The sequence below is a fragment of the Nothobranchius furzeri genome, chromosome 7 (assembly GCF_043380555.1).
Source record: "Nothobranchius furzeri strain GRZ-AD chromosome 7, NfurGRZ-RIMD1, whole genome shotgun sequence".
Lineage (NCBI taxonomy): Eukaryota > Metazoa > Chordata > Actinopteri > Cyprinodontiformes > Nothobranchiidae > Nothobranchius > Nothobranchius furzeri.
The window spans coordinates 72,363,001-72,375,496 of NC_091747.1; the positions used below are offsets into that span (position 1 = coordinate 72,363,001).

The 12,496-nt window shown below is 41.5% G+C and overlaps 1 protein-coding gene across 3 annotated transcripts in view; it reads right to left on the reverse strand.

The window, feature by feature from the left end:
- Window positions 1-12,496, reverse strand: part of ero1b (endoplasmic reticulum oxidoreductase 1 beta) — a 43,116-nt gene that overhangs the window by 2,762 nt on the left and 27,858 nt on the right. For 2 of the 3 annotated variants that reach the window (XM_054751740.2, XM_054751742.2), the window contains exons 8-13: window positions 11,742-11,788; window positions 11,424-11,435; window positions 5,182-5,208; window positions 4,131-4,223; window positions 3,816-4,062; window positions 667-736 (exon numbers count right to left, since the gene is read on the reverse strand). In XM_054751740.2, the coding sequence (XP_054607715.2) occupies window positions 667-736; window positions 3,816-4,062; window positions 4,131-4,223; window positions 5,182-5,208; window positions 11,424-11,435; window positions 11,742-11,788 (496 nt within the window). The remainder of the gene's footprint in view (window positions 1-666; window positions 737-3,815; window positions 4,063-4,130; window positions 4,224-5,181; window positions 5,209-11,423; window positions 11,436-11,741; window positions 11,789-12,496) is intronic. The other variant, XM_054751741.2, reaches the window with a different exon arrangement.

Below are 12,496 nucleotides of genomic sequence, written 5' to 3' on the forward strand. Positions count from 1 at the left end.
GGGGCCTCTGCAGTTTCATGTCCTAGACATCTACAACTGTCCACGTTCTCCCAACACACTAAAACCCCAATAAAACAGCCCAGATGGGAAACGAGGCCATTTTATATTGTAATAAATGAAGATATTTGAACTTTTTTTTTAGAAGAGCATCTGACCTTCTCTGGTGTCTGCTGGAAAAATAAAAACGTGAACAAATTTAGTTGAGGAACCCTGGAATAAATAAAACAATCGACTAAATTCTAAATGGAGTTTGAACTCACAACCTCCATCCTGTCAGCACTTTCACACAGCGCTGCTCTTCTAAAATAAAGTTCAGGTATTATTTTATCTTAATGTATCAACAACCAAAAATGGCTTTGTTTACAATCTAAACTGTTTTGATTGTAGCTGTAGCTGCGCTCGGGGAACGCAAACAATCACTGAAACTTGGGACATGAAACTACAAAGGGCCCCAATTGGGAGGCGCCAGGGCCCAAAGAAAAAAGGCCTAGGGCCTAAAGGGTTAAAAGAGCACGGAGGACACGTCTCCCCTTTAGACAGCCCAGAAATGTAAAAAATAAACACACCGACACGCTAATCCTGGAGAAAACCTCTTCACAGAAGTGTCCCTGAAGCAGTAAAAGGTCTGCATAACATCAGACACCGGGTAAGAGCCGCAGACCTCACCTTTAAAGTCTTGGCTTCCATCTCATGTCCAGCAAACATGGATTTCTCATCAAAGTGCATCGGAAAAGCTCTGAAAGACAAAAACAGCTGAAGGAAAAACAAACCAATACAAAATCTGGTCTCTCTCACACACACACACACACACCGAGGCCGCCCTTTGCCAAAGTGGAACGCTAAATGTAATTTTATTGAGGGCCCCTCAACACACTAAGTTACAATCAGTGTTGTGCCGGAATGCATTCACTGAACGAACTCGCTTGTGAACGTGAACGGAGCTCGCTCATATGTTGCCTGATGAAGGTTAAAGTGAGCGCACTCATTCTGGCGTGCGCCAACGTGTTCATGAACGATTCTCTCTCACTGTTTGAGCTCCAGATGGAGCTAAAGCATCCCATTTAGCCCTTTGATGCATGAATTATGAAATCTTCAACCATGATTTTTTAACAATTTTTTTCATTCGTCTTTAGGTGTGAATGAAACAAATTTCAACAAATATTTTTTGTAAAATTTTATAATTTACAAATAATTTATTGCATGTCCATCTCAGTGGACAGCGTGCATTCTGAGCATGAAATATGTTGGCTTGGCTTACTGAAGACCAAACGGAGGGGCTCAAATGCAATAAAGTCTTCAACAGCTGTGCTTAATAGCAAAAACAAATAAATAACAATTGTGAGTACCTGTCCACTGTAGTGACCATTATGCATCAAAGGGATAACCACAGACTTTATAAAAAGTAGACCCCACGTATGCGACTGCCAAAGGCAGTAGCGGTGGGCGTAGCATCTACTGTTCTATGCAGTGGAGGATGGACCACATGGTGCATTCCATTTACCTTGGAAAATATACACCCACACATATTCAATGTCTAAAATGCTGTTTTTCTGTCATTATGGGGTGCTGTGTGTACATTAATGAGAAAAAATGATTTAAACAGATTTTAGCAACTGACTGCAATATAACAAAAAGTGAAAAATTGATGGGGATCTGAATCCTTTCTGTACCCATAGTGTGTGTGTGTGTGTATTTTTTTTTATTATTACATTTTGTACTACGGCCTATTCTCCTACACTTCTGTTTGGTTTTGCTTTACGTTTCTCCACTGTGGGTCAAATAAAGGATTTTTACTTATCCTGGTAATTTTTAAATGACTTAAAAGAGGTGGTTAGCATTTTACCACTTTAAAATAGCCCCAAACGTCATTTGTTAGGCTGCAAACAACAGGGATATCACCAACTGGTCAACTAACCAATCATTCTTTCACAATTATTACGTGACATTAGCAACACATTCAGTAAATGATAATCAGGGCAGCTAGAAAAAAATCCATGCTGTCATTCTTTTTAAAACACAGAAACAGTTTTGTTTACCTGTGTTGTCGCTACGTTTCGCCGGCGGCTGCAGGCTTCTTCAGGCTGACGCTGATGGTGGCGCGTCACTTCCTTCTCCGTTTATCCGCGGGCAGCAGAGGACGATGTCGCCCTCTACTGCCCGCTCTCCCCTCTCTGACGATGCAGTCCCATGCGCGGTCCAACGTGTGAACTCCGTCGTCTCTGTTCATGGTCCCACATCCACGTCTCCTTATCTCGATTGCTTCTTTAATCCGTCCCGTCCCATCCTTGGTCGTTAGACCGCCGATGGGACTGCATCGTCGGAGAGGGGAGAGCGGGCAGTAGGGGGCGACAACGTCCTCTGCTGCCCGTGGATAAACGGAGAAGGAAGTGACACGCCACCATGAAGAAGCCTGCAGCCGCCGGCGAAACGTAGCGACAAAACAGGTAAACAAAACTGTTTCTGTGTTTTAAAAAGAACGACAGCATGGAATTAGAACCACGACACAGCAAGAACACACCTAAGATGTTCAGAGAGCTAGAAAAAAAAATGTTCCCCACTCATCTAGACCAGGGGTCGGCAACCTTTTCCAATCAAAGAGCCATTAATACCCATTTCCCACAGTAAAGAAAACACTGGGAGCCTCAGCATCCGCGGCGTTGTGGGCGGGGCCTAAAGCGCCTGAGCGGGTGATGCTGTTTGACACGTCTCCTTTAAAACATGTTTAAAGTGGATAATAATCCAGGCTCTGCCTGTTGGATTGTTGTAATTAAACGTTGTACAGAACATAAGTTTACATTAAACAATGTGTAAAAGGTAAGAAAAGGTTTCGATCAGATCGTTTTATTTCCCTCGTCTACAGCGATGGAGACAATGACGCAGTCCGCGTGGGCCTGGTCTTAAACAAGTTTGTTTCTCTTCGCAACAATCTTCACAAGAAGGCCAAACAGTTAAATGAGGGTTTGCCTTGACCGGATATTTCCCGAATTTGACCGTTTATTTTGACGGAGAAACCTCAAGGCTGCAGACGCGCTGACAGTTTAATCATGACGCACATCGCGGAGGCAGCTAAATCAATAAGAAAGATTCCCATCAGAACATCTGAGCATTTTACTGGAAACTGTGTTCAGCACAGCTTGCTGTCAGCGCGCACATAAGGTGTACAGTGAGCTAAGGCTGTGGAGAGGGGCTTGGAGCGCGCCGGTCACCGGCGGCAGCAGAACCAGAGCACATGCGGGAAAATTCCTCTCACTGAAGCGAGTGTTTTCCAAACCCTGCCTCTCAGAGACTTGTCACTTAGAAAATGTTCCCGGATTGTGAAACTTTGGCTGAATGGTGCTTGTTCCTGCCTCCAATGTGGCGACGCATCCGTGAGCCTGTCTGAGGCAAAAGTCCAGAAGCTCATAGCTTCGGCTCAGAAAGCGCCTACAGCAACGTTTGATTACGCACACGCAGGTGACCTGTCATTTCAGGTCTTTATCATTTTTGTTTAGATCTTAAAAGATGACAATCTTTACATTTAGAATTGACAATTTTACAAGCACAGAGAGCCGCATCAGATGGATGAAAGAGCCGCGGGTTGCCGACCCCCGATCTAGACGGATGAATCCTCTCTTATGACATGATTTGCAGGCTAGCAGCTAGGGTGTTTATGACACTATGTTTTCCAATTGTAATTTCAACAACAGACCTACATAAAAATTCTCCTTTTATAAAGCGCAAGTTTATTATATGAGCATTGTTTTAAAAGTGGGACTAGTTCGTCTTGAGCTGCGTAACGAGAAGCTCAGTTCAGAAGCTTTCCACCAGTTCCTCACTTGATCTCATTGAAAATCTGCAGCAGCAGGTCCTTGGTTTCTCCATCCTCCAGAGTGTTTCCGGTGTACAGGTCCACAAAGGCGCGTTCAAAGTAGGGAGCCACCTTGAACAAAGCCCGTAGCTCTATTAGGTACAGGAAGTAGAGGTTCTTCAGCCGCCGGGTGCCCTCGCCCTTTGGCTCAGATGTTTCAAAGCGCCGCCGGAATTCACGGATGTTCGGACCCCACACGGATCGACCCCAGCCTTCTGCCACCACAAACAACATCACAAACATAAGTTTACTGCTGCAGGAATGAAAGGGGATAAGGTCGTACCGTCGAGCAGGTACTCGGCACACAGATGGATGTTGATGCTGCTGTGCAGGCCTGAGATGACTCGGTAGAAAACTCTCTTCTCCAAACACAAACCTGAACAGGGACAGATGTGAGTTCACAGTAAAAAAAAGAAAGATCCTTTACATCTCAGTCCATCTAATCCAACATCCAAACACTTTCTTCTGGCAGAATTCATTAACCAGAGCTGTTGCGGATCTAACCCTCAAATTCCACTACCTCCGCTCCGCTCCGCCCCCGCCTTCCGCAGCCGCTCGCTTCCGAACTCAATTTTTCTTGGTACCCGCTCTACAACGGCTCCGCTCCGGTGCGGAGACCTGAGGGGGGGCAAACAAGCATGAGCGGGATTTTCGAGATCTTGCGATACAGTCCGAGCAATAAACGCGGAAGTTAGATCCAAACACCCGTTGTGCGGGAGAAGCATCGGCATGAACTGTTTAATCTGCCCATCATTTGTGTTGACAGATCAGCAGTGTTTGGATCAACAAAGTGTGACTACTTTGATAGTAGAAACTGTATTTATGGCTTATTTTTGTGCATTTAAACTTCAGCCGCCATTGATAGTTGTTAAAAGTTGTTAAACCTGTGCATATGAAACAAAAAACGCCTTTTGTTTATCGATTTATTGTGAAAAACGGAAGTTGTGCTTGCTCCCTTTCCTGTTGGGCGGTTGTGATTTCTGTCCATATACTGCTCCGGCGTCCGCCAAAAATAGAATCAATCCTATTTTTGCCGGACGCCGGAACAGAGGGCAGCGCACTGCGCCGCACTGCCGGAGCACGGCCGCAGTAGTGGAATTGCTCTGATTGACTACAACGGGACCGATTTTGCTCCGGCGTTCGTGTCGGAGCGGAGCGGAGGTAGTGGAATTTGGGGGTAATATGATCCAGCATCCGGAACTTCGTTTAGTTTGGTTTAATTCCGCAGAAAACACACCGCGGCTTGTTTTTAAAAGTTCTGTAAGAACACATTTTACTGCAGGTATGAAAACAATGTTTGTCAACAAACAGGTGTGATGTGAGGTGGAGCTCACCTTCCAGCCAGGTGTAGAAGCCTTCTCCTGCAGAGGCAGGAGACCAACTGGTTAGGTTTAAACACAACTACAAGCTCATTTACTATGTAGCCGTTTTGTCTTATTAATCAGTCAGTAAAACGTTCTCAATAATCAGAGAAAAAACATGAATGATCAAAACTAGAAACTTACTGAATATTCACTTTGACAGTATAACTGTGTGCAGCTAAAAGTTCCAGAGCTGCACACAATTATACTGTCAAAGGAAAAGTCGTGATAATTGTGAGAAATGCACAGATTCACCATTTGTTGTGAAATGCCACGATGGCCCACTGCGTGGCCCCCTTTATCTTATCCGATCGTCAGCACATTTTAACGTTTTGCTTTCCAACTATGATAAAAGGCTGTCAGCAGTAATATTAAATAATACCTCTGAACACTTATGTCTTTTTGTGTGTTATTATAAAGGATGAGTCCTAGTAACTCCCCCCACCAGTGTTGCCAGATGTACGATCATCATCGTATTTGTACCATAATTTTGGGCTCTGTACGATGTACGATCAATAGTTTCAAAAATCCTCAAATGTACGATAATTTCACATTGCATCTAGTAACACCATCTTTTGCTGTGGCTTTCCCAAGTCCATTACATAATTTTAAACTGTTCTGAAGTCAGATTTGACCTCAGTGCTTACAGGTTTATAAATGCCTCCTACAAACTAATGAAAAAGAGAAGTTTGAAAATGATGTGAAAAACGCTGAAATCAAGCCATGTGGCTTTTTAGCCGAGCACAACATTGCAATGAGAAGCACAGACCACTTAGTACAGGTGATTAAAGGCATTCTGCTGCGACAGACAGTGAATCCGATGAGGAGATCGAGATCAGCAACTAGGTGAGTAGGCTGCTTTGTCATTTATTGGGTCAGTTTTCTACTGCTGTGATGTTTTGTCACTTGCTTTTAACCTTATGTAGAAATGACATAAATAGGACTGCGCAAATGTGCATATCGTGTCAATGCGTGGAGGTCGGAGTGGTGCCGACACACTCTGCACGTTTATAAGCATTATATTACTGGTTTTAAAGATGTTTATTTAAACAGGGCAATATAAAACACCTTCTTTGTTATATTATATTGGAGTGAGAAGTCGTTTATAGAACGTTATTATCAAATTTATAATGTACGATCATTTGTACTGAAAAACGATAATTTAAGCCTCTCTGTATGATATTGTGGGATTTTGGATCTGGCAACACTGCCCCCTACCCTCCGATGGACGGCAAACAGTCCGCAACCAAAGCACCCCACCCCCCTCCGCTCTCACGCATGGAAATTTCAAAAGTTGGCAGCCCTGTGTTCTTGGTCTCACAGTCCCACCTCGCCCGTTGTCAGTTCCGCTGTGGGCGGGGTCGGAACAAGCAGCAAGCGAGGTGCATTGTGGGTAGCCAGGTTTCCAGTTGTTTGTTCTATTTTGGTGTGTTTTGTTGCCATCTTTGTGTAATGTTGCACCAAAATTTAGCATCTCGAGTAGTGGTTCCTTTCCATGTAACGGGCTCTCGGTGCCGCTCAACTTTTTATCAGCGTGTCTAATAATAATCATGCCTGTCAGTGTGTTTGCTCACATTGGATGCTAACTGTTAGCATTCTTCCCAAAAGTGATTGCTGGTTTTTATGTTGAGGCATTTTGTACAGTTGGTAGATATTCCTGTAGCTGGTTTTGATATCTTTGCAAAACACAAAAATGGTTACACAAAACTAGTAACCAGTAATGCATAGTTTTTTGGAGAAGTAACTTTAATCTGATTAGTGATATGAAAACAGTAATGCAATAGATTAGTCGTTACTGGAAAAAGTGGTCATTTTAGACTAGTAATGTGCTACTAAGCAACTTGGTACTGGCATCACCGATTATGAACAGTCAGAGGCAGACTAAGACATCAGATGTAAAACAGAACCCTACCATAGATATTTCATCGCCTCTGCAGTAAGAGTGTATAACTCCTCCGTTTAAGTTGTACTGGCATTATCTATGGAGGTACATTTGGTGCAATAACATTTGTGTTTTGTCATGGAGAAAATTTCAGAAAAATCCCATCTTTCACAGGTACAAAACATCAGCTTCACCTATTCAAAATCTTTTTTTCAAGTCCACAAATTGTATTTGCTGAGTCACACACAGAAAAAAATCATACAGGTGCAGTTTTGCTCCAGTTGAGCCAAAACAAATGTTGCAAAACACATCCGCATACTTGTGGAAGAAAAAAATAACTTGTGCCTTTTTACTGTCCCTCACAAACATAAAACTACTCTCACACTTTACGCATTCTTCATTGCAGGTACACAAATGTGTTACTGTGTAACGTCCAGCAATGGTCAGTTTTTCGGTACTGTTTGACCATTCATCATCTGGTCAAAATGGAGACACGAGACTGCATGTGTTCCCTTTAAATCGGCCTGCCTTCATCCCATCAACTGGAGCTCAGAGCCTCTCTGCAGCTCTGAACACATGATAACGTATAGTCAACAATGATGTCCTCTCCTCAAGGTTCAAGCTTCCCTCATCGTCCTACAGGACTCTACATGCCTCTGAATACGGAACATTCGCAGCTCGGATTAGTTGCTAAATCAAAGAATGATTTCTTTAATTAAATATGAACTTTTAAAACTTATAAGTTAAATAATCATTAAATAAACATTTGTTTATTGCTACTTATAATAATTAAATATAATGACATGTTTTCATTGTTCTGTGCTTGAGTGATTGAAGTTTGAAATTAATGTTGTGTTATGATTACATTGAAAGGTTTAGTATGTGTATATGTTTCAGCATGTTGATATTGTAACGTCACAAAATGGCCTGATTTTCAGCCAGGTCAACTTAACCTGGCTGTGACACAACAGACAATATTTTCCCCTCACAGGAGTCTGGAAGGCTGCACGTAGTCCCTTTAATCAGAGCCTGCCTTCCTCACACCAACTGGACTGCAGCTCCGAGAGATAATAAAAGATAAACAATAACATTCTCTCCTCCAAGGTCCTTCACAGAGGAACTCTTTTAAATGAACTCCTTTATTCCCAGACGAAAGAAGAAAGATTTTGTAATTATAAACAATGAAATGTTCATTGATCTTTAATGATATATGCTTAGCACGTTTACTGGATGAGGTCATCACCATTTGCACTCATACAAGACAGAGTAAAGTTAAGCTAACGCAAAGTTAAGCTTTTGCCTAGACTCAGAGTGTCCAGATCGAAGAGGGTGTGTTCTGAGATTCTTGTTAACATCTCTCAAACCTGTCAGCCCGATTGTCTGGCCAAATTCACAACATCAATCCATAAAAACTAGTCCCTCTGGTTTTTCCCTCAGTAGAGATCGAACAGTTCGAGGGTTCTAGAGAAAAGCTTTAGACCGGCCATCTGAGCAAAGCTTCTTCGACCCGCAAAGATTTTGACACGCTGTCGAAACCTTTAACATTTTATGCACCCGTGAAGCTGAGAACAACACAAAACAAAGCTGACGCAAACTCCTTCAGAGTTATTTTTAAGACGCTTGGTTTCATCTACAGTTGTGACCCGGAGACATCTCAGGACTGATTTGGTCGCATCGAGGTTTCTCTACGAACCAAGTGCAGTGGGGTCGTCGGCTCCTTATCTCGGATCCAAACGGGGGTCTCCAGAACGGGTGAGGTAGAGCACAGCGAGATAAGAGTCTGTATGTGGTTTTGGTAATAACGACTTTATAGCTTATATGCAAACCAAATTCTTTTATGTCCAGAACTCAGCTCTCTGAGAAACGGATATTCTGACTCCATTACATTATATTCACACATAAGTTCCAGACACCAAGTCGTGCTGTCCATTCCTGAACAGAAACGTTCCAATTCAACAAGACAACTACATCTGGAACGGGATAGTCTGCCTGTAGAAAACGCTCTTGGCCTAAGCTGGTGTGCAGAGAGTGACACTTTTATCTTTCAACTAGTGATGGAAGAAAGACCTCACACCAGATGTGGTATTCTCTCAATGGTCAGTTCCATCTATGATCCACTGGGTTTCCTGGCACCATTCACTTTGTTACCAAAGTTATTGCTGCGGGAGATGTGCAGGAGAAAAATGTCACAGCAATGGACTTCATGGCTTCAAGATCCGCCAAAAAAAAAAAAAAAGAAACTTGGAAGAATAATCAACACTTATCCTGACAAAAATGGACTTGTTAGAGCAGTTCAGCTGAAAACGAAGACCGGGCAGCTGGAGAGGCCCATCTCGAAGATCTGCCTTCTTCAAGCAGCTGTATAAGATGGAGAGAAGATCCTGCATGGGACTACTTGGGACATTTTTTGGCTCCTTATTTTGTTATTATTTAATTGTGCTGTTTACACAATTGGGGCCGGTGTGTAGGAGCCATTTTTGTTTTGGTTTAGATTAGATTATGATCTAAGTTTATTTTGATAATGTTTTATGTACATTTCAGTTTATTGCACTATGGTTTGTATTTCCTTTAACCACTGGTGGCACTGCGGAGCCTATAAAGGTGTTGAGGTGGCAGTGCATTGGCGTTTTCTGGGTGACGGGAGGTCACACGGTTTTTACCGCTTCGTTTGGGTTCATATGCCACATCTAATTTGCTGTTATAATTTTCATCATTTACATAAACCTGGACAAGAAATAGCCATTCTGGACCCAGCTTGTAATCGTCAACATATTCAATAAATGGGACAATAAACCCAAACCCGCTTTCTGCCCGGACAATATTGTTGAAGCGAGTCATTGCCTCCACCCGCACCCAAGGGTGACTAAAAGTGGGACTAGATAGTAACTACAGGAGGGTTAAAAGCCTAACAGGTGGTCATTTTAGCTTTATTAGGCAGACTGAATGTTTTCTCTAGACATCTATAACTTTATTTAACATTACAGATTAAAGTTAAGTTCTTAGAATGTTTTTAAAGAACATCTACATCACTTTTAGGTTGTAAACATGACAGATATTCATCCTGGTTTTTGATGTTTCACCAAGTTGTGATACTGCTCGCAGCTGGTCGCTGAGTGACAGACTACAGAACAGAATTCAACAGCTTTATGTTTATTTTTCACATTTAATAATGTTAATTTGATGGAAATGTGGATTTTATAATAGCCTCCACATCATGTGACTTAGTCTATTTTATTTAGACATTTTATTTTTAGATGGTGCTCTCTCTTTATTGTTAAGGTTCCAGAAATGTTTTAGTACTTTGCCTTTTTGAACATTATTTATTGAAAGACCAAGTACATTCGTTTTTTTTAACACATCTACAGAGGTCTGTAGTATAAATTAATGCACTGTGAGGCAATCGCTTTGGGGGAAGAGCTCTGGTCAGGGTATCTGCAGGTTTAAGGGAGCCAAATTTAAGACTTTTTAAGACCTTTTTAAGGCCACTTTGACCAAATTTAAGCTATTCTTTTAAATAAATTTTAAGCTATAATTTCCAGCTATTGCCTGGAACCGGTGCTAACCACGTCGCAAACGTGGGATTACCCACCTAGTTACCATCAAACTTGTACTTCCCCATGGTGCAAGCTCCCACTAGCTTAACCAATGTGCTCATCTAAAAATAGCCCCCTTTCACAACCAACTGAATGTGTGTGGTTCCGCTTACGCCAATATCACACACAACAAATGCTGAACACTAACTAGAAATTCTTGTTCATTGGGTCTTTGGTAATTTAAGACCTTTGGAAACTTTATTTAAGGATTATTTGTAATTTTTAAGGATTTTTAAGGCCTTAAATTTAGAAAAGCAAATTTAAGACTTTTTAAGACTTTTTAAGGACCCGCGGATACCCTGTCTGGTGCTTCTTCAGGAACTGGTCAGTTGGAGGAGAAGGGAGCAGAAAATGGCAGGATTTGAAGTCTTACTCTGTATTATTTACCGATATTTTGACAACTTTCCTCTGATTGGCTGGTTTCTCAGTGAAATAGCTCATGATGGAGGCCTCTCCTGCAAGTTGCAAAACATCAGGAGACAGCAATTTTTTCATGTCCCCGCCCCCAAATTTTACTGAAATTTTACTGTTTGTTGTCCCCCCCAAAAATTAAATAGGATTTCCGCCCCTACCACTGTAAATTGTAACTGGTGTGATCTTTTTCTTTTGTTTCCCCAAAATACAACGGTTCAAAGTTTTTAAGGTTTTACTCACATGTGTGTGTGTGTGTTAACTGAGAGGAGTTCTTGTCTGACTGAAACTATAAAACAGCAGCTTGGTAACTGAGCTGTGTGACTCACCATCATCCTCTCCTGAACAACAGAGACAGAAACAGAAAAATGTGTTAAATGAAAAGAAAACTTAAGACAAATAAACGCAGATTGAATGCATACCAACATAAATACAACCAGAGGAAACCATTTCAACACCCTGACCATCAGAGCTAAAACATGCATCCAAAGAAAGAAATAACACAACCTTTTGGCCTTTATATTATACTTTCACTGATGGATTCGGTCTCATGCCTATTAAATATTACTGTGAACTTTTCTTTTTCAGGTCCTGTTAAGACCAACACTTCTTTACGTCAATAAAAGCAAAAACTGCCTCCGACTCACCTCTGCTTGGAGCCAGAGGGTTCAGGGGTCGGTACACTGATCGGGGCCTGTCAGTGGTAAAAATACAGGAAAACATCTATAGAATGAATGCTCTGAAAATACCACAAATAAGGCAAGAAAAAAGATTTGCATTTCATTTAGTTAAATAACATGAAGGAAACTTAATTTGTGCATTGTGTAGTTTCTACACTAAGCATAAATTTCTGCATCATAACTATGAAAAAGCAGCAAAGTTTTCCAAATTTGGATTTTATTTATTTATTTATTTTTTTGTGGAGTTCCACCAGCTCTCATGGCTAAGTGCAGGGCTCATATAAGCATTAAATACAAAACCTTCTACATTAAAAACCTAAAATTAACATTTTAACAGGGTTTATTAGCCAGCAGAGACCTGCTCTGTGTGTGACAACACCTAAACATTAACGCTGTGTAGTTTTCTGGTATTTGGTCCTTTGTCTACAGACAAAAACAAGAAAACTGGTTTTAAAAACAAGAACACAGATCACAATGACCGTGTTCCCTGCTAATAAATTATTTGATAAAATCTGCGTTTGAGCTACATAAATGCTACATATATGCAATATAATAAAACTGGTGGTGGGGTGTTTATCCATCCATGAGATTAAGAACTGTTCTATGCTGTGATGCTAAAACATTTTAAGTTAGATGTCTTATTAAGACTAAATTGAAGCTCTTTTACTGTTCATATCAAAAGTAGAAGATGCAAGAGAGAGAGAGAGAGAGTGTGTGTGTGT